Source organism: Maylandia zebra, linkage group LG6 (assembly GCF_041146795.1).
Source record: "Maylandia zebra isolate NMK-2024a linkage group LG6, Mzebra_GT3a, whole genome shotgun sequence".
NCBI lineage: Eukaryota > Metazoa > Chordata > Actinopteri > Cichliformes > Cichlidae > Maylandia > Maylandia zebra.
The window spans coordinates 30,856,977-30,878,960 of NC_135172.1; the positions used below are offsets into that span (position 1 = coordinate 30,856,977).

General features: G+C 40.6%; 1 protein-coding gene across 2 annotated transcripts in view; it reads left to right on the forward strand.

Moving 5' to 3' along the window:
* The window catches only part of LOC101473156 (sphingosine kinase 1), a 41,849-nt gene that overhangs the window by 14,942 nt on the left and 4,923 nt on the right, over positions 1-21,984 (forward strand). For both annotated transcript variants that reach the window (XM_004539240.3, XM_076885071.1), the window contains exons 2-4: positions 4,478-4,627; positions 14,015-14,109; positions 15,751-15,866. In XM_004539240.3, coding sequence (XP_004539297.1) covers positions 4,478-4,627; positions 14,015-14,109; positions 15,751-15,866 — 361 coding nt within the window. The remainder of the gene's footprint in view (positions 1-4,477; positions 4,628-14,014; positions 14,110-15,750; positions 15,867-21,984) is intronic.

Below are 21,984 nucleotides of genomic sequence, written 5' to 3' on the forward strand. Positions count from 1 at the left end.
CTTTATTTTTTTATGATAAATTGATTGGCATTTGCGTCAGCAGGGCTTTCATCAGGACTATACAGATCATCAGCAAATAAACAAACACGACGCTTATCTGCTGTCATAAAACTCCAACCAGTAGACTGTTTAGAAAAAAAAAATATATATATATATATTTGCTACAGTCTTTTGCATCTTATATTAGATGTTTTGGCTCAGTGCCATGTTGCTGCTGCAGCAGAGTTAATGATAGAGGAGGAAACCCAGAGCGTGGACAGACAGACGAGAAGATAGTGTCCTCTGGAATGTTTGTAGAAAAGCGCTATATAAATACAGGCCATTTACCATTTACCATTTAGAAGAGGAGGGGTGCCACACAGGAAGTGGCATAGGACTGGGTTTAGCCAGCAAGAACTGCTGTGTGGGTGTTGGGATGCACACACACACACACACACACACACACACACACACACACACACACACACACACACACACACACACAGACACACACACACACACAGACACAGACCAAGGTCAGGGCGTTCGGTGCCAGCTGTCGTGCAGCTGATTCATGAGGGCACTTTCTTGTCTTTCCCTCAGGAGTCCAGTCGCTATGATTTTGAGATTACTGCATCTGAATGATACAAGGAAATGTGACGTTAACGCTCTGCATTTATAAAAAGACATAACCAGCCTTTCTTGAATGCCAGTTTATAGACTAATGTGATTATTGTGTACCGTTACATACAGGTTTTACCTGCCATTACCGTTACCCGAAGGACCTTCTGCTAACCCGAAAAAGAAAAAAGAAAAGTGTAAATGTTTTTTTGTTTTTTTTTTTTAATTTATATGCTCTCATTTTATATGAGCTCAGAGTGATAGGCTGATACGTTTTGCTTTCATTTAGTCACAATAGTTTCCCTCCCTGTATGTGTGTCTGCATATGTAAACCCTCTTCTCAGATACATGAAGCAGAGCCCAGTGAAGTGAAGATAACCTTAATTACTTTAGGTTATGTTACTGTGAAGGTAATAAAACAACGGAGAGAGTAAGAAAAAAGTATTCCTGTTTCCTGGATCCATCCATCCCACAAAGCATCAGCTCAGGGGAAACCCTGCACTTAATTGTGCACAGTTCACTTGTTCAGGCTCGGCCTTGGCCACTGGAGCGCCTTGAGGCGACTGTTGTTGTGATTTGGCGCTATATAAATTGAATTGAATTGAGTTGGAGCTTATTGTACCAATGCTTTGGTGGAATTGCAAGCATTATCTTGCAATTCCACCAAAATGTGGTGTGGCTCATTTCTGAAGTGACACAGAAACTGCTCTCACACCGGTCAGAGTAGTCCTGGGTGTATTTTCAGCAGAAGCCTCGTCAGTTTGCACAGAGAGGACGAGGAGTCAGCAGGTCAGAGGAAGGATAGAGAGTCTGGTCGATTAACAAAATAGAGGAACCTGTGCATGTATTCCTGGAATTACTACAATCAAGGACACGGGTATTGAGTAATACTTACCAGTTCTTCTGCTTTACTGAAATAAAAGGAAAAAATTGAATTCTTGGGAAAAATGAGAAGTAATTAAAATGAAATTGCATACTTGAAGTGAAAATATACAGAAAACCACGTCATATTACTTCTTAAATCAAGTCCCCAACCTCTCCTTAGTGTCTAGAGCACTGATGACCTTATACAGGAAAATAATAGTGGGGATAGTGTGGGTTGTCCTCTATTAATGGATAAAGTTTTATTTGTCACTAAAATACTTTAATATATTTAAAATTACTCACTTTGGGGATTCTGATTCATGTTGATTTATTATACTGTGATTTAAATGTAGCTGAGCATTGTGACACTTGTATTTTTCCTTTATTTGCTGTTCCCTTCTGAGTTATTCCAGCAAACTAATAATGAGATAACAAATGAGAATAAATAGAATAAAAGCAAATATACTCAGGTGTGTCTATTGGCTCTAAAGCACGAGCAAAGATCGAGCTTTGCACCACATAGTCCAGATTCCAGAATTACCGGTTTAATCCACAGATGCTGCAATATTACTTAGATAGTGCTAATAAAGTGGCAGCAGTGTGTATAAAGTTATGGCAATGGTTCAGTTCAGGATTACTGAAAAAAGACTTAACGCCTGAAGAGTTCACCTCAGGTCAAACTGTTAAGGTGCCGTAACGTGTAAACCTCTTTCCGACCGGTTTCTCTGCATTCCAGCGGTATCACTGTCAATTAGGTTTTTAACCAGTTAGACACACTCATCACTAAAGCATTTCAGTTGTTCAGCTGTCAGACGTGCTAGGATGAAAATCCAATCAACTGCAAGAATCAACTGTGAGAATTCTCAGGAATATCACTGTAGGGTTTTTGGATATTGAGTTGAAACAATATAGCATGACACCCAGACTTTTTTTTATTGGATCACACTATTTTTAGAAGAGTTTATTCCCCCCCCTGTACCTGTTTGTAAAATGATCCCTTAGCTGCAGCTTGTCAAATGTAGCGGATAACTTCACCAGAGCTTTTTTTTTGCCTTTTATTTTAAATATTTCCCATCTGACCTCCAACAAAAACACACTGAAAGGGAGAGGAGGAATGAGATGGAAAATTCATGAAGTAGTTTGCTTATAGGTTTTGTGTGGGGAGGCAAGAAATGTTCTTTCTATAACTTTCTAAAACATTTGAGATATCACCATGATATCATCTTTCGTTTCTCTCTCAGAGCTCGTATCGTACTTTGCATATTAAGTAATAATCTTTCAGATAAAATGGACCTTTTAGGCTAATGTGTAATTTTTATATTAAAATGAGCACTTATTTACCTTATACTGGTAAATACAAAATCCAGTCAGTCAGTTCTTTCCCTTTAAGTCAGCGTTCCTTTAACTGGGCGCCCCTTCATAAGAACTGCAGGTGGATGCTGCTGCTCTGATTAGAGTCAGAGCTCTTCAAAAGGACGTCCCCTCTCACTTCCATCACGAGGATTCGAGTTTTAAAAACTGACTGAAAGAGCACTCTGAAAAGATTGCATTCAGGATTGCTGTACCTAATTAGTCCTCCTCAGAGGAACAGAAGGCCAGCAGCAGTTCTTCTCTGTTTTTTTTAAGCCCCCACACCCAGTCTTCTTCACTGTGTTAAAAAGATCACTGTGAGATCTTTGTAACCCTCTGATAACTGTTTCAATCCCCAATTTGCATCAACCCCGCAGTTAAAAATTTAGCAAAGAGCTCAGAGCTGTGCACATTCATCTTGAGATGCAAGCTGTGTCATTGGACTAAGTTAGTGTGTGCCACTGACCTTTGTTTCTGCTTGCGTCCACAAATTTTTCTGTCAGGTCTGTGCACAAAGTCTCCTTATCAGTGGGTTCTTAAGTAAATGAGCTGTATTTCATAGCAGCTGCAGGTACATTACAGGTAATATCACAAAATTAAATTCAGATTAAATAAAGTACATTTATCACATTAAAAGAATGCACAAAATTTGCAAAAGATCAGCTGATGCAGAAAAAATACCAAAAACAGTGGGTCAACACATGCATGCATCAGCCAAAAATCAGTTCACATTAATGTGCAGAACATTCAAGGTTCTAGTTCATGCTGGAAGTGTTTCTGTGTATGGCCCATGTTTCTGTCGCTGAAGGCATTCATTATCATGACCTTTTATCCCGCTGGGTCTATGCAGGCGATTCAGGCTTGCACTCCATCGGTTCCTTCCTGTTGCGGTATTAATGAAATATTTTAGCAGTAACAATCGTTTTGCACCTCCATCCTCTCCTTTACACGAGGCCAAAGCTGGTTAGGAGAGATAAGGCTACTGTTTGTGCATGCATCTCCAAATATACCAGTGTGCAGATTCCCAGGTGTCCTGGCTTCTGGCTTTTCTTATGTAGGAACATTTAGTGCTGTGTCTTTTGTGTTTAATATTTTATGACATTTCAACAAAAACTACTTCCTTTCTTGGTACAATGTGTGTACCCTTACTGAAATGTCTAAATGCTAGGGGGTGACCTTATTATTAGCCAACTCAATGCAAATTTGCATTTCAGCTTGGCACAGTGGATGTAAACACATTACCCTGATTAACCTTGCATCGTGTGTGCATAAAAAAATAAAAATAAAACAAAAACTATTCATCTCTCCATCTCTGTTTTTTCATTTTATTCACAAGCATTTTTTTTATGGCACTACAGAACACATACATCATCCTGCCAGGCCGTCCTCCCACTGGTGCTGAAGGGGCACAAAACACTAAAGAAAACAAGGCGAGAATTATGATGGTCTATCAAAGATATAGTATAACACAGAGACGTGTGCAGTATGAAAAATATCCGATATAATATATAATATATATATTTTCTTTAAATCATTTCTCAAAGAAGCAGTCAAGTTTCAGTTTCCCAGTATACAATTTGTGGTGTATCTTCAAACCCGTCGTACTTATTCTGATCATATTTGTGGATTCCTTTAGTTACATTTTCTTTCCTCTGCATTGTAGGGGTGTTGATGAGCCAAATGTCCCGCCCGTGCCAGATGATGCTGCTGGTGAACCCACAGAGTGGGAAAGGACAAGCACTCACGCTGTACAACAACCACATCCAACGAATGCTGAATGAAGCCGGCATTAAACACACTCTGGTTATCACGGGTGAGTCGCAGGCACATATTCTACGCTCATTTTGGTTTGATTTTTAATAGATGTTTATTAAAAAGAACTTCACATGTGCACTTTGAGAGCAGAGCTGCAAACAAACAAAACAAATCAGTCAAGCTTTTTATTCCCAGAGAATTCAATAACTGTAACTAATTCATTCAAGTCTGAAAAAGACTTGAAAATGTAAATTAATATTCACTCTATTTTTGTCTGATTTACCCTCATTTGAAAAACGAGACAGACACTTGATTTGTGCCTGATGGATTGATGAGTATCTGACTTTTAAGATAAATTGGTAATATTTAATGAATCCATCCAAGGAGGAAAAAGTCCTTGAGTAAGATCTCTGTTTGCTCCACAGGACTGAAAGAAATCATCTATTATACATGAATCAAATCATCTTCTGGGATATTTGAATTGCTGGCTCAGTTGACTGAGTGCTTAATAAAATAACGGAATAAAAAGACACTGAATTGGGAACGTTTATGTGGTTAGCTTAAAGATTCACAGTCAGCTGGTGGCTTTCTGCACAGAGTTTACATGTTCTTCCTCCCACAGTTAAAAAGATGTTGTGTATGAGGATTATTGGCGAGTCTAAATTGGCGAGCTTTTTGTTCTTTTTGGTCAGCCGTGGCTTGGATGCCATCTTTGCCCAGATCGTTCTTGCTGTTGAATCATGAACTCTGACCTTAACCGAGGCAAGTGAGGCCTGCAGTTTTTAGATGTTGTCCTGGGTTCTTTTGTAACCTCCTGGATAAGTCATTGATGCGGGCATGCAGTCTTAGAGTAATTTTGGAAGGCCAGCCCCCCCAGGAAGGTTCATCACTGTTCCATTTGTGGATAATGGCTCTCACCATGGTTCGCTGGAGTCCCAAAGCCTTAGAAATTGCTTTGTAGACCTTTCCAGACTGATTCCAATGACTTTGTTTCTCAGCTGTTTCTTTGCATGATGTGTTGCTCTTTGTCAGATGTGTCGCTCTTTGAAGTGATTTCTTGAATCTGGCACTAATCAGACCTGAATTTGACTACTGAAAATGAATCAGCTTTCCTAAAAACTGCGTTAATCACAGTTAATTCCTGATTTAAGAGTGGCAAATACTTTTTCACAGCACTGTACAAGGGGGTTATCAGGTGTGGGTTTTGATGTTTATGGGCTGATAATATTATTTTATATGTTTGGACCACCTTCAGATCTGGTGGGTTTTTTAAAAGGAAGTTCCATTCTCTTCCCTTGACCCTGTGCCTCTTCTCCAGTGTGTCAGAACCGTTATTCTTTAGCTTAATTTTCAGTAAGTGGATAAAGTTACAGGGAGACACAGCTGGTGATTAGGCAGGTAGTGAGCAGCAATGATGTTGGTGTGGCCAGAAAAGTTACAGTGACACGCTAAATGTTCATCCTCAGCACCTTAAAGAAACTGCAGTGAATTGGAGGACTAATTCATGGAGCAAAACATAGTCAGTGTATTAAAAAAATGATAAGCAGATTTGTCTTGGCATCTCTTTTTAGCTGAGACGCTGAATTTATGCTTAGGCCTTAGACGTGGGTTTGATCATTTTAAAAGAGAAGTGGATGCTTAAAGTTTGTGGTGAAATCACATTGCGAGGGAACATTGCGAGTGGTCATAATAGGATTTCCAGGGAGGAATCTAAAAATAGCAGATGCACTGATATCGGTCCGGAGGAGGGTGAGTCAATGATCTTAAACAGGCCAGGTTTGTAATTTTTATGGATGTATTGCTGTAATATTTTAATCACACCTCATATTGTAGCAGTGCATACTTACAAGTCAACCTCCCACTAGCAGGATGAGTCAATGATGACACCAACCAACACACACAGCTCAGCAAAGGCCACACCTCCATTCATGGATCTGCTTTTCTTTCCCTCTCTCTGTCTCTCTATCTACTGCTGCCCAAATCCTCTTGTTTTCATGCTGCTGCCACCATTATGTTGACCAACTGCCTCTGAACCGTAAGCATGCTGTGCTGTTATGTAATAACTTTGTGTGCACACACTCAAATACACATATGGATAAAAACAGGTCCATCATAAACACACACACATTCACACAAAATCCCCTTTAGCTGTAATGTGCTTTGATATAATCTCACGGGCCCCAATTCTGACATGTTCACCGTTGACTCTGTAATCTACTCTGGATAGTAATGATCTTATAGTGCGTTGTTAGAAACTCATCTAAAACTGTATCATGGCAGACAGATAATTCATCAAATCAGTGGAGTTTTTTTTTCTTTGAGTGTCTGTGTTTGTTCGTGAATCAGTGTCGTGTAGGTTAACAGGCAAAAAAAAGTGGTTTTCATCACAGTCGGCGGTGCACCAAGAAAGAAAGGAGGGCAGAGGGAGAACAAATCACAGTCAGGAAGAAAGAAGAAGAAATCCTCTTACGGTGCCGTGCAGAGAATGTCGAAAAGACAAAAGACTTTTTATGATTTCAGAGATGTACTTTTAGACAAGTTAATCCCGGAGAACGAATAAGAATAGATTAATCCTCAAATCTACATCTATGTAACAGCATGGCCACTGACAGGAGAACTTGATTACAACAGCGATGGACAATCTGATCAACTTCTGAAATAAATGTTTCTCTCTAATCTCTCTCAAATAGCCTAGAATTATGTCTCAGTACTAAATATCTCCACCAGGCATGTTCAGAGACCAGAGGTCAGGTGGTTAAAGACAAAACGTCATTAAACAGGGCAAAATAGTGTGTGAGCACGATCCCCAAATAGCACTGTGGGTAGTTTTACAGGTGATTTACAAACGTGATGCTTTCCTAACCAAGGTGTAGTCAGTCCAGTTTAAAGTGCAAAAAGTAGCACAAGCCTTTTTTCTGATTTAAAGATCTGCATTCCTGTTGTAGTATCTGTACACTGGCATTCACAGTTTTTTGTGTACTTTGTGAACCTTTTATGATTTTTCAGCAGGTGAACGTAAAATCAGTGTTTTCAAACTCTGAACATACTTAATTTTGCACACTCAAGGTGGAACATCACAGTGAACGAGCAGTGACCGAAACTCATGTTTGAGTTACTTTAACTTTAAGTTCAAAGTAAGGGGGCACGATATGGCCTCAATATTAGATCGTAATATCCCTTAAAGCCATCCTTTACGACCATGTAACCACGTCAGTAATACGGACTTACTGCTTGCCTTTCCTCTCATATGGAATGCAACTACTGACGCTCAGTTGAGTCATTTATTTACATTTGGTCCACACCTTACCTGTGCCTGACGTGTGATTCTTGCTCATTCCTGGGTGTGTCTCTTTGTTTGTCTGACATTTTTACATTATTCATATATTTATGCCTCTTTGCGATATGATATGGCACAGTCCTAGTTCAAAGATCACTGGAATACAACAACTGCTAATCTGCTGTTTTTTTGTTTTGTTTTTTTAAAAAAGAAAGAAAGAAAAACAGAAAAAGAGTGTTAACTAAGGTGCAGCGTCCGAGTCGAAAGATGAAACCAAAACAAAAGTGCCAAAAACTGCAGCTCCTCTTGTGGCAACTTGAGGCTGGTTTCAAAAGAGTCGATCACCACAGATTCCCATGTTAAAATATCCCACTCTGCTGCATTAAAAAGCATGATGACAGCCTGGTGCGAAATACTGTACTGGCCTCTGGACTCTGCTAAGCCTCATCCACTAGTTCCAGTCATTACATTAGAGCTCCTCCACTACCTGTGACTATTTTGTATTATTATGTTTTCCTGTCATTTGAGAAGGAATTAAAAAGTGGTCAATTTAAGTTGTTTATACCCATGTGTTAGCTCATTGCCTGTGAAAAATATGCTTTATAATGTGTTTTTTGGCACCCTTACTTTGTAACAGCATGTTTGTCTGCTCCTGTGTGTTCGTGGCATCTGTATGAAGCATACGGCTGGAAGCGTTTGTGGATGCTCTTGTAAGCGGATATTAACAAAAGTGGACAGAGTCATTATTGAATCTTGCTGTGTGGCAGCTGCGGGCACTGCCAGGGGTGGAGGATGGATGAAGGATGACTGCACTGCTGTGGGGGTCCAGTGTAGAGGAGAGAGTGTGTTGTTCTGTCTGTGGTTGTGTTCTTGTTAGTGCACATGTGAAGAAGGCCTGCTGATTCCTCACAGGCACTCTGAGATGACTGTCAGACAGTATTAATTAAACAATGTCATGCTTTTCTGCTCCGGCTCATAAACTCAATACAGACTACAAATATTTACCAGAAGAGATGGCTATTCCCTGAAACTGCTCTGTTGCTGTCTTTCTTGTTCAGTCTTTTGTTCTTTCATTTATGACAGCACTCGTCATGCTCTTTTGAAATCTGCTGTACATCTCGGAGCTCTTATTCTCTGTTGTGACCCACGTGAGGATGTTAAAACATTTATTGCATGAACACTAGAAGAAAGGGCAACGAGAGAGCAGGAATTTTCCTAGATCTCACAAAATGTTGAAAGGAAACTGTTTAAAAATCTATCGCAGCCTCCTGTTAAGCAGGAATCCAGGAAATCACACTGGAGCTGTGCAATAAAGCTGCACAAAGCGAGTGACATTTTGACAGCTGCTGTAGACAAGTAAAAGGCTCAAAATAGTAAGGAGACATTGATCTCAAATGCCAGAAATCCTGGGAGATAACACAGCATACCCGGGTACAAAATTGGCTGGGCAGTGATGCTTAAAGGGGAGTGCTGCCAATTTTACACATGAAGATACATATTACAGTGTTTGACAGTCCATATTTTGTGGCGACTCTCAGGAGGGACCAGAAATGAACCCTTTAAAGCCTGAACGATGAAATAACTGACAGAAAAGTAGTTTGTCTGACAAATTTAAAAATATTCATTTGCTTGTTTCTTCTTCTTTTTGGTCTTAAAAATGTCTTGTGCAATTTATTTAGGTTTTTACTGCTTTACTCATGTCTCCTAAACCACAACCAATCTAATATTATCAGACTGTTAATCTGGAATACTGAAATACTCTGAAAATCAGTTAAGAAAACTATACTTTGTCTATGTCGATACTTTATCCTCTATACTCTAGCATTCATGGAGGCACTCATTTTTAGGCTTTGAGAGCTGCGTAGCCAGTGTAGATAACAATTGTGGGAATACTTGTTTGATATGGAGGTTTCCACTTAACCACCACATAGTTTGTGTTAAGCTGCAACTAACTTGTAAAGTTGGTCCACGGCTTTACTGTCACTGAGTCGAGGTACGTTTTCCTCGGACACACGGAGAAGAGGGCGGTGGTGTTTAAACTCCTGTTGGCTGATCTTGCTTGAGGCCGAACTGAGGGCGGGAAATGTCTGTCAGCCCATCTGTGTCTCCATGGATCTGCGATGAGATGTTTTTCTGTTACTGTTACTACAACCTCAGAAGTGCTGGGTCAGTGGAGTGAAAGCCAAGAATTAAACAGAGTGTGCGTGTGTGTGTGTGAGAGAGGGGGGGGGATATAATTTTTACAATTGTGTGTGTACAAACTTTGGGTGGCTTCACCGTCAGGCCGCTCCCGGCAGCTGAGAAAGCTGTCGCAGTGTTTAGTGTTTCCTGCTCTATACACACACACACACACACACACACACACACACACACACACACACACACACACACACACACACACACACACACACGGTATGTTGTGCTGTTTAACTGTCATCACCTGCTGTCATGTTGCTGGAGGAGTGCAGCTGCTTAAAGATTGCTGCGGGCAGGAAACGTAAAAAGCAAGGTGGAGGTTTATTAAGCTGCCTTTAGCTGGAAGATTAAGGTCGACAGGAGGACGAGGCTTTCTGTTACCTTACATGCACTTAAACCATCACAACAGAGGAATTTGATATGTGGAGAACTGTAATGTCATTTGTGAGGCTGTCATCTCAAGAAGAATGGCATTTAAGGAAGTGCACCCAAACAGGATTTGTTTATTTTCAAGTGACACTGTGCTCTTGCAGCTGTTCAAGCCCTTGCAGGAGCTGATGCTTCAGTGCCACAGATGGGCCGGTCAGTCAGCTGGTGGCAGGATTTTACTGTAAGCCAGTAGGCTGAGATTGATGATAAAGTCTTTATAAAAGTAAGTCTTACCACTTCTCAGCCATTATAGTAATGCCTGCAGGCCCATTTGTAAATGAATGTGGAGTCTCTCAACTCTAATTTCAATATTCAAAGGGACCTAAAAACTGCATATATCATATCACTGACCATCGGGTTTTAACAAACAATTGAAAAGTTTGTGGTTTGGTGACAGCATGCAGTGCAGAAAAGAAAATCACACAGGATGTTGACTTTTACTACAATGTTTTCTGTGAAACAGCATGTATTTGATTATGGGCTGGAATCTGTCTTCATCGTGATCCTCTCACAGTGGCCTGTAATCTTCTGTTGTAGCCATCTGCTGCCCTCGTTTTCACAGCTCTGCCAATCTGTGCCAATCAGTTCCAGAGTCAGTCAAATGTTGCTCAACATGAAATTGCAGTCGGTACATTGCTGTTAAGTACCTGTTCAAAGCTAGAAACACAAAAGTTCAACAGCACTTGATTTTGTCTCCTCTCCACTGCAGCAACTACTATAAAAACCATAACAAGCAGTTCCACCATCCCCTAATGGTTTGACCGATGTGAGGAGCTATCCTTCAGCCACACCGCAGTGTTGCTGCTCTGCAGCTTTGTTGCTGATTGGAGGCCTTTTAAACCTTTTCAGTGTTCAGACTCTGCGCAAATAACTAAATGTGATGTGACTGGACTGATGAGGAGGAATTGATCCCTTCATTCTGTGGGTTTCAGGGAAGAGGAAGTAGAAAGAAAGGAAGAAAAAAATAGATCCGTCACTAGAGAGAAGTGCATGTGTGTCTGTGTGCTGGGTTAATTAATGCATGGAATCTGCATGTATCTTTGCATTAAAATCAGAACTTTAGGCATTTTTACAGAAGTAACCCAGTAATGAATTACTTCATATTTCTTCATATTTCACGTTCTGCTATTTATGGTATGTAATGATCGGTTCTCAGAGCTGTGAAAATGTGGTCTGGTCCGAAAAGACACCAGGACCAAACTGGCTCGCAACGGCACTGGAGGCGTATTAGTGTATTAGCATAACTAACAGGCTGCTGAATGAGAGCAGTGTCTGGTTTCTGTGTTCCTATTTAAAAAAAACAAACCCATCTTCAACAAAGCAGTGCGTGGTGGTATTAAAAAAAAAAAAAAGTTGTTCTTAATAGCTTCTTAATAGCTTTTGTAAGTATGAAATATAAGCACCATGTTGAATATGTAATACTAAATGTCTAAATACTTGATACTTTTAGTGGGGATACAGTGAGAAATCCAGTGATTCCATTATTTCAACAACCTAAAGTCCAACTTTACTGAAATGCTTCATCGTTACCTTAATTTTTTTTCTTATCTAATCAAATGAGAGAATGATTGCTGCTTTGTAAAGAAAAAATAAGAAATATGAAACACAGAAACACAAACCAGTGGTGCTGCTGTGTGTGTGAGTGTGTGTTTTACGCCTCAGAGCACTTCTTCTGCCCTTTAACCTTGAAACTGTTGAGAAGGAGACTCTGACAGTGAAAGAGCGATACAGAGGATTCCTACAAGAGCAGACAAACGCGAATGGAATATTCAAAAACCTGATTAAGAAAACTCACGAGGCTTGTGCAATAAAATGTTCAGATGTGACACGCGTGTGTAGGGCTGTTCGATATAACGATATATATCGGATGACGATATAAAAACGTCTATGTTTTATTTTACGTTATCGTTTGTTTCGTGGTGTCGCAAAATAAACTCTTTACGGCAATATTTTTCCATCGTTAATTTCTTAAAGTTCTCTCTGTCTCTTATATTTTATATAACCACACTAAGGACGGACAAGCGCCTCTTTTTATGTGTTGTGGTTAGCAACAACGACGGTAAAACCATTGCGTGTCCGCTTGTTTATGTTCCACATAAACCTTTCACAATAAAGCTCAAGATCCTGTTGAGACTTTTCAAAATAAACTGAATCACATGAAAGAGCAGATTATTTACGGAATCAGAAGTAAAAAAAGAGCCGCCAGGTGCTAAAAAATAGACCTTAGACTCAAACGTTAGGACAGGCTTTTCCCCGCAGCACGCTGTGTAATATGTAATGTGGGCGATCGTGGCTCAAGAGTTGGGACTTCGCCTTGTAATCGGAAGGTTGCCGGTTTGAGCCCCGGCTTGGACAGTCTCGGTCGTTGTGTCCTTGGGCAAGACACTTCACCCGTTGCCTACTGGTGGTGGTCAGAGGGCCCGGTGGCGCCAGTGTCCGGCAGCCTCGCCTCTGTCAGTGCGCCCCAGGGTGGCTGTGGCTACAATGTAGCTTGCCATCACCAGTGTGTGAATGTGTGTGTGAATGGGTGGATGACTGGATATGTAAAGCGCTTTGGGGTCCTTAGGGACTAGTAAAGCGCTATATAAATACAGGCCATTTACCATTTAATAAATACTCACAAAGAAAACGGTGGCCGTTACAACTTATGTCTAAAAAAGTAAAGTTTCATGCATCTGTTAAAACACTCGACTCCAGCTACATGACGCGCAGCTGGAAACACTTCCCGCAAGTCGAGCTGCCCGAGATTCACAGAATTTACAGAAAATGTTACATTTTTGTGATTTATATCGTTATCGGGACGATAGAATTCTTATATCGGGATATGAGATTTTGGTCATATCGCACAGCCCTACACGTGTGACAGCCTTACAAACACAAAACCTTCTAAATACTCATGGTTTTGATGTTGTGGTTTGTTGGTATGTCCACAATAATTAGTTTTTGGGGGGATTTGTCACCTTTTTTCTGAACTTTTGTACACGTGTACCTGCTTTGTACCCATCTGGATTTTTTCTCCTCATTTTAAAGTCTAAGCTTTAATCATGAACACCAAAAAGTAGAAAAGTTTACTCCTGTACCTTCCAAGCAGCTGGCCCATTAGCGACAGACGCGCATCAGATTATTCATTCTCGGAGTAATTTGACAGAGTGCTCCTGAGTAATTTAGCTCTCTCAATCTAATTGGCGGTGTGACAGGCGCTTCATTTAAGAGCATATATCAACTTTCCCTCCCACGGTGATACTTTAATTTGGAAACTGAAGGGAAGGAAGACTAAAACTACAGGAGGAGCAGGGATCTACTCAGACTGCCTCAGATGTTCGTGTTTGTGTCATGTTGCTGTCTTTTGGCCGTCCTCGCACAGCTATGCTATTCAGCTGTAACACAAGTAGCTACACCTCTGAGGGCCAACCATGACCTTCCTCTGAGGAGGAATGAAGCTGACATTTTGAGAAGGTGTCCCCCTTTTCAGATTTCTCTTCCAGGAAAGACAAACCTGCATGAGTCAACATACTTTACATATTTTCTCTGTTTGTCTTGCAGAGCGGCAGAATCACGCTCGGGAGATGGTGAAAGAGGCCGACCTGTCGCAGTGGGACGCTTTAGTCATCATGTCAGGAGATGGACTTCTGTATGAGGTAAAGACACACATGTGCACTATGTTCATAACCAAAAACACCACCGTAATCTCAAAACCAATCCAGCTGGAATATATGAACTCAGCTGTTTATTTATTCAAATATACTTTTTATAAACTGTATGTATGACAGTCAAGTATGTTTCATTTGGCCAGATTCTATTAAAAATAATGTTTTACATCGTTTTATATTTACATAAAAGCAAATTATGTGAAATCAGCATTTTTGGGCATAAATGTTTTGATTGTATGGTCATTTTTTAAAGACATGGGCAATTTCTGACATTTATTAGACAAATAACTAAAAATGTAGCCTGCCAATCAAAAAAGAGCAGGCCAGTAGAAACAGCAGTCAGCTACTCAACCCACCAAATTCACCTCACAGTCATCCATCACACAGACAGTGTTAGGTTAAATGTACATAGGCTCTGCCTGGGTTATTTCGGTCTAAAATGGTTAAAATTGCATTCCTAAAAGGTAAAATGAGTGAGTACAATGGCGTAAACACACTAGTTTTCTATTCTCTCTGTGAGCACATGAATATTAGCACTCCACAGTACTACAAAAGATTGTGCTACCAGGCTGGATGCTGACTGTTGGAGCCTGACCAATACCGGACTTTTGGAGCTGATGACAATGACGTGTTAGAGTTGAAATGGGAAAAATCATGGGTTATTGTTTCTCCCCACCACAGTATTTCATACAATACTTGCTACATAGAATATGTACAATGCTAGAAATTTCAGCAACACAGTGTAGCATTGGTTAGCGTTGTCAGCCCACACAGAGGTTTCCTAGTTTGAACATTTCAGCCAGCAGGAGCTTTTCTGTGTTTTCTCCCCTGCCTGCATGGATTTTGTTCAGGTCTTTGGTTTCTTCCCACGGTCCAAAGACGTGCGTATTCGGTTGATTGGTGATTAATTTATGTTAACCCTGTGATAAACTGGCATCATGTCTCAGGTGTACCCTTCCTTTTCTCCTATGACAACTGGGATAGGCTCTAGGCCCCCACGACCCTGAATTGGACAAGCAGTTAAAAAAGTGTATGGATGGATTGGTGGTTGGAAACTTGCTGTGCAGATGCCATTCGACTCTGCTGCACTGCTGCATGCACTGCAGGTGTTTCTAAGAGTATCATAAACTGTTGATATGATATCAATATTTACAACCTGCATTACTGTACTTTCAGCAAAAAATACATTGTAAATGCAAGTAAACTATGGACAAAATTGGGCCACACTTTCTCTTGATATCTGAATGTAGCTGCTTTCATCAAACACCTTGTGAAAAGAATCATTCTAAAGAGCTCACTGAAGTCAAGCGTGTGACTGTAACAGGATACCGCTGCTGCAGCAAGTCAGTTTATGAAATTTCTTCCCTCCTAAATATTCTATGATCAGCTCTAAGTGCTATTATTGCAAAGTGGAAGTGTGTGGGGACCACAGAACCTCAGCCTTACAGTTCCAAACCTCCTCTTGCATTAACATCAGCGCAAAATCTTAATTGCATGGCTTTCCACGGTCACCAGCTGGTGCAGGTGGCCCCGTACTTTGGTCCATACAGTGTATATCTGTCACTGGCTAGCTGACACAGTAAATTTTTCAGGCCACCTTACTGAGGCTGTATTTTCTGTGTGCGTCAGGTGATAAATGGTCTGCTAGAGAGGCCAGATTGGGAGGAGGCCATCCGGACACCGCTGGGTATCCTTCCTGGTGGATCAGGCAACGCCTTGGCTGCATCCATACATCATTACTCTGGGTGAGGCATGCACACACATGCACAAATCAGTCATCAGCACTCTGTAGAAACCTCAAAACCTTGAACCTTTTTTTTTCCAGTTTTGGACTGTTGGATAGATAAAGTAAAACATCATCTTAAAAATAAAGATCTTTTGGTTTTGCAATTTTAAAATTACGCTAATAATTAATGAGCAGATTAATCGGTAGTAAAAAATGATTCGTTTCTCATGATGAACCCCTGGTGTAGAGCTCCACCGAAACCAGTCCAGCCAGTCTGTGAACATACCAGCCTGAGCCACACCATTACATGAGCAGCATGCACATACCTGTGGTTAAGTGATTTAAATCACATGCAGTGTGTAGTTTCAACCAAACAGTAGCTGTCATTAGTAATTACTTTCTTAGCAAGTGATTGTAGCAGGAGGAGGTCTGTCTATTTTTATTCTCACGTAAGAACAAAGATCTGCAGACAAGGACTCTGAATCGTGGCTCTGATCCCTTTAAGTGTGGTTCAGTGGGGCCTGTTGAACCTTCTGTTTCTCATCAGTCATATAACAACAGCTTTTTCTGTAAAATGTTGTGGACATGTTACAGAAATCAATAGGACGTATTTATGTGCAGCGTTGCTGTAGATACAGCATCTTTTGCACAGCTGAACCTCAGACACACATGGTCCTGACTCCTTTTGGTGCTTTTCGTTGTAAAATGCACTCCTCTCATCTGAATTAATTATTCATGACTCATTCAAATGGGTTATTGTTTGGAGATCATTCAGCCTGAACACAGGACAGAAAGAAGAAGTCAGAGGGACAGAAGATAAAGGAACTCGTTTACTCTATACATGCAGTGACATTTATTATAACACAAATACATACAAGCAGCTTACTCGCGTATCACACACTATCCCTGCAGTGACACAGTTTGGTCTGTAGTTAGTGGGAAACTCAAACACTCAGAACACAGTTGATGGGAGGAGTTTAAAAATCAGTTAACCACATATCACCTAATAATAAAGCTGTCCTCAGCTGATATCAGCATATGTATCAGACCACGTTTATCTGTAAATGTTCATGTAGCATAAACTGTTACTAACTACTGTCTAAAAAGAAAAAGACCAGTGGCGTTGTTTATGAAGTACAGTGTCATCGGTTTGAGTCTGAAACCTGCAGTACATCAGGGGTCAAGGACATCGTAATGATCCCTGAGGGCTACAATCAGCAGAAGTCACTCAACCATCAACCAAACAGTTAAATGCAATAAATATAACATCATAACACGGAAACATCTGGAATAAAATATTAACATTAAAAGCTGTTATTTAAAAGGTCAGTGGCAGCAGATGTTATGTTTTCCTTTTTTTAATTATCTGTGCAATAATAATGATGATGTTGATGATGAGAAGAAGAAGCATACCTTGTTTTTTGTTGTATTTTTTTCCAGTTTGCAGTAAATACTGAACCATTTATTGGTTACATGACATAATTTACTCATTGCCTTCACATGCTGGGCCAGTGACTCCTAAATCATCTTCTTGATGTGTCAGGACTCTTTATGCACTCATACTTCCTTGTAATTACCAGAAGCATAAAACAGGACTGTCACTCTTAGCAGGGCACGATGCCAAATCATCACTTTGTGCGGCCGTTTCTGTTGCATCTTAACATGATGCTGCAGTCACATTAGAGAAAACAGTGGATGGACACTGGGGCACGTCCAAATTATTGCATTTGTGTGCAGTGAACGAAACAGTCTTGACAACAATCTTTTAAATGGTCAAGTCAAAGAAAGAACCAGGTATGGGCGACTCGCAGTCAGTTGCCATCTTCAAAGCAACTGGATTTGAAGATTTGAAACATGATTAACAAACACAGCCTTGATTTTATGTAGGAATATAACAAGAGTGCAACCAGTTGCAAACCAGTCGAGGCCCCAATTGCAAAGAGATGTTTTACAGACAAGTTGCACAAATCAACACAGACTGATTGATTGATTGCAACATGTTGCCCTCAGGGTGTTGCTGGTTAAGTTGACCAGTTGGTCACTGTAGCTTCTTGCAGTTGGTCTCCAACAGCCATTGCCTACAATTGTTTCTTGGTTAAGGACTTGCATCTCTGTTTAAGTGGCTCGTGTCAGGTGTTCTCAGTTCTTCTTACTGGTATTTATTTCCACTAATAGGCAGCTCACACCACTGGAGAGTGTACGTGCCTAAATCATCCCTTCGTTTGGTACCAAAACATGTGACACGCAGTTAATTTTCTTACAGGTGGTTGGTTTGTTTCATAAAGATGTGGCTTCTTGGTCCATTTCTATACAAATTTGCGTCCCTCTATGTAAACAGCTTTTGAACTGTGGCTTCTATTTGTGTGTTTAGATATTCTGCTCTTTATACTCTAAAGTCACCATGTGGGAAATGGGGAAAAAAGCTTGTTTAAGTGCTTTGAGGCGCTTCCTTTTCAAGCTGCTTCTTTTTTTGTAGGTCACATGAGCTTTATCTGAGCGCCTCGCTGTTTTATTTAATTAAATAATTTTTCACTCAAGTGTTGTTTTTTTCGGCGGGTGTTTTTTGTAGTCAAGCAGTTTTTTGTCCTGCTGTCTTGGATTTAAAAAAATAATAATGGGGGGGGGGGATTCCAGACTGAATAAAAGTTAAAGTGAATATAGTCAAACTGAAGAAAACACCTCTCACTGGTGGTTTATTCTTTCATCTGCCAATCAGCTTCTCATCTCAAACAATAGTCTTCCAGTGAGAGCGGCAGCAACAATGGGAGGAAGGGACCAGATTCTGCATTGTTTACTCTCCTCTCACAGTCCCGGGGCATCCAGAAAATCTCTCCCTCTCTGTCCTGCAGTAGCCCTGGCCAGATTGTATTTGGTATTATTCCCAGCTGAATGTCGGGTTCACCGAGGCTACGTGGATCAAACGAGCGACAGCTAGAATGTATTTGGTGTTATGCAAAACACTGGCAGTGTGCAGGTTTGCTGGCTGAGGGTCTAATTTGCTTCTGAGCAGGAGCTACAACGTCATCCAACCATCAATGGCAAGCCATACAGTTCTATATCGCTTGTCACAACGGTACCACCCCCACCACATCCGTCATCCCATCAGGAGAGCAACAGATTTATTGCCCACTCAGACAGGAATAACAAGGAAATGACAGAGAGCAAAGCCCACAGCGCCAGGCGCACCACTGATGCTGTGGACACATGACAGAAGACTCCGCGGAAGCGGCAGGCCCTGACAGGAGTCCTGGATGGGTGCAGCAAGGCTTCGCCGCTTAACTAACACCAGCAGCTTCAATGTGTGTCTGTCACAGGCTGTAGTCTCCCAATGCTTCAAAGCTACCACCATTATTCCAGTTTGAAAGAGACCAACCACTTCAGTGAGCTACACTAACATTCAGACCTACTGACTGTAAATAAAAGATGGATAGATATGGAAAACGGCCCATTGGCTCCCTCTATCCATGACTTAATTTCACACTTTCCTGATGAGTTAGTTGTTGAATACAGTGGGATGTTTGTGTTGTAAAATGTGAATAAATATGTAAGTCAAAGTCTAAGAGGATAAAGCACATTTTTAGTGCAGTTGTACTTTTATCCTTCTTTTGGACTCTAATCTAATCTATTAGTTGTAATCAATGAGATTTTAAACTAGTGATTGAGAACCTAAAGCAATTAGAAAATGTTTACACAGGTCAAGTGATCCAGGAGGTCATTTTTATATGTTCTTATCCATGAGTGAGACCCACAAATAGACCTTGATGCATCATCAGTGAGCAGAAGAGTGTGTGTTATAGTTAATGTCACTGCATGTTTAATATAGGAGAGAAATTAGTGCATTGAAATGTGGACAATAAATGCAGTTTAACCTCGGTGTTCCTCAAGGCTGCATACTGGGACCCCCTCTGTTCTCATTCATGTTACTGTCCACTTCACACACAGTGAATACAGCTGCGCACGACACCACAGAAACAGTAGTTCTCAGATTAAACTCAAGCGATGACTTATGTGCTAAACACCTTTAAGACACTTTGCTTTTCATCGGTGGACATCAGTCAAAGGAAGATGGCTGCCGTTCTTGAGCCTCCATCTGAAGCTTTTTTCTGTTAACACCGAGCTTCTCCTCCACATTGTTGCTGTGCACTTACTCTATACTTTAAGGTATTGTACAATGAAGAGCTACTTTTGGCTGGTTCCCTATTCACAAGGTAGGCAGGTAGCTCCACATGTTCTGTTTTTGTTTTTTTGACATCAGATGGCCTTTCTGGCGCAACCCCAAAGGGATTTGTGTCTCCTCCTGGGATCAAACCGGTGAGCTTTCTTTTGTTAGGTAAATCACTAAACTTAAGATCGTGTACCATGATTGGCCAAATATTTGACTATTCAATATTTGTTCGTTGGGTAGGCATTCAGTTTTTCATTTTGGGTATTTGAATCTCTCTTGTTAACCTGCTTTATTTCACCTCATTGTTGCTAACATGTTGCTAAATGTTTGACATTTTTATGCCACAAACAGCATCCTGCTGCTCTCTGATCGCGTCTTGCTCTTTCTTCTGACATTGACAGAACTATCTCTCTGAAAGTAAATGTTGCTGAAATCTGCACACAGTTGCACGCTGCTCACAAAGGTTTATTTCTTTGCTCTTTATTACCCCAAACAATCCAAGAGCACGTCTATAAATCATGTTGTGGTTCGGTGCTCTATAAATTGAATTAATACCTTTAACACATAAAACTGAGAGGCAAAGCAGGATGAGCTGGAAATCGCCTTATAATCAGATTATTTCTTGACCTTTTTACCAGAGCGTGATTATACAGTAACAGAGCTGTGAAAATGTAGATGAGTTTGTTTGGAAAGCTAGACTGATGAATAAATTCAGGATGTTGAATATGGAGATATCTGAGCTCCGCTGAGACGTCCATTCCTCGCTGTAATTGGCCGTTGGCTGTAACAGCCGGCAAATCTGTGGGTGCGTGTTAACGTGACCTTCCACCTCTGTATCCGTTCTCCCAGATGGGGTCGTCTTTGTTATCTGAAGGCCCACACTGTCCTTCGCCTACACCCCCACCCTCTGAGCTTTGTAGGGGCTCCACCTCTTCTCTCCCCCACCTCAGTGATTTCAGATAGCACAACAAGGTCACCGTTAGCCCTGTATTGTATAACGCCACTTTTTAAAGTTCACTTACAAAAACACAAGGATGCCTTGACCCACTTCCTAAAAATACAGAAGGAGCCTTTCTGTTATATTTTGGTGTCTTTATCTTGTGTTTGAAACCAGATTTTTTAACTGCCTCCTCCTGCCAGACTGATGAGGGGAAACTCTGTCTGCAGAGTCTCAAATGATTTGTTGTTGATATTTTATGAACTGAAACATAAATCAACACTGAAAATCAGCTTTAGTTTAGTTGAGGGTCTAGATATGTTTCCAGTTTGGATCAGACGCCTCTGCTTTACATTACAAAAGCCCGTCGCTCACATTTAAATAGATTTCATTGCAAATAATGATTAAATGGAACCAGAATGGAAGCTGTTCTGAGGTGGATGTTTCTCTTTTTATAAATAAAGCTTGGATTGTGGATCAGGAGGTAGAGCAGGTCATTTCGCAGTAAGTCTGTGGAGGAGATCTCCACCTCCACAGTTTGCATGTTGACGTGTCCTTGGGCAAAATGCTGAACCCTTAAACCTGCTCCCCTCCCATGTGACTGAGTGTGCAGCAGGAAATGCATAAATGTGCTTGTACAGAACAAAAAACACAAGGAGAATGTGGCCTGTAGAGGTGATTTCTAAATTAAGCTGTAGCAATAAAATAAATATAAGTGGTCTTTGGGTTTTTAAATGTCTAACTTGCATATTTACATGTCAACGTTTCAAAATCTTGTCGTATATTTACTTTAAGGCTGAATATTCTGATTATTTAATAATATGCACACTGCTTTCTTGATTAACTGATATATTGTTGTGAGTTGTTATTTTTAAAAATCACATTTATCCAACAGCTGAAGATGTACAGTTAACAACGACATTAATTAATCACCACAATACATCCTAAATAATTTACTTGCAAATCACTTATAATTTATTCATGTGGTTGTTTCAGCCTAACTGTGGTCGTGTCTGAAAGCAGGAGCTGCCATGA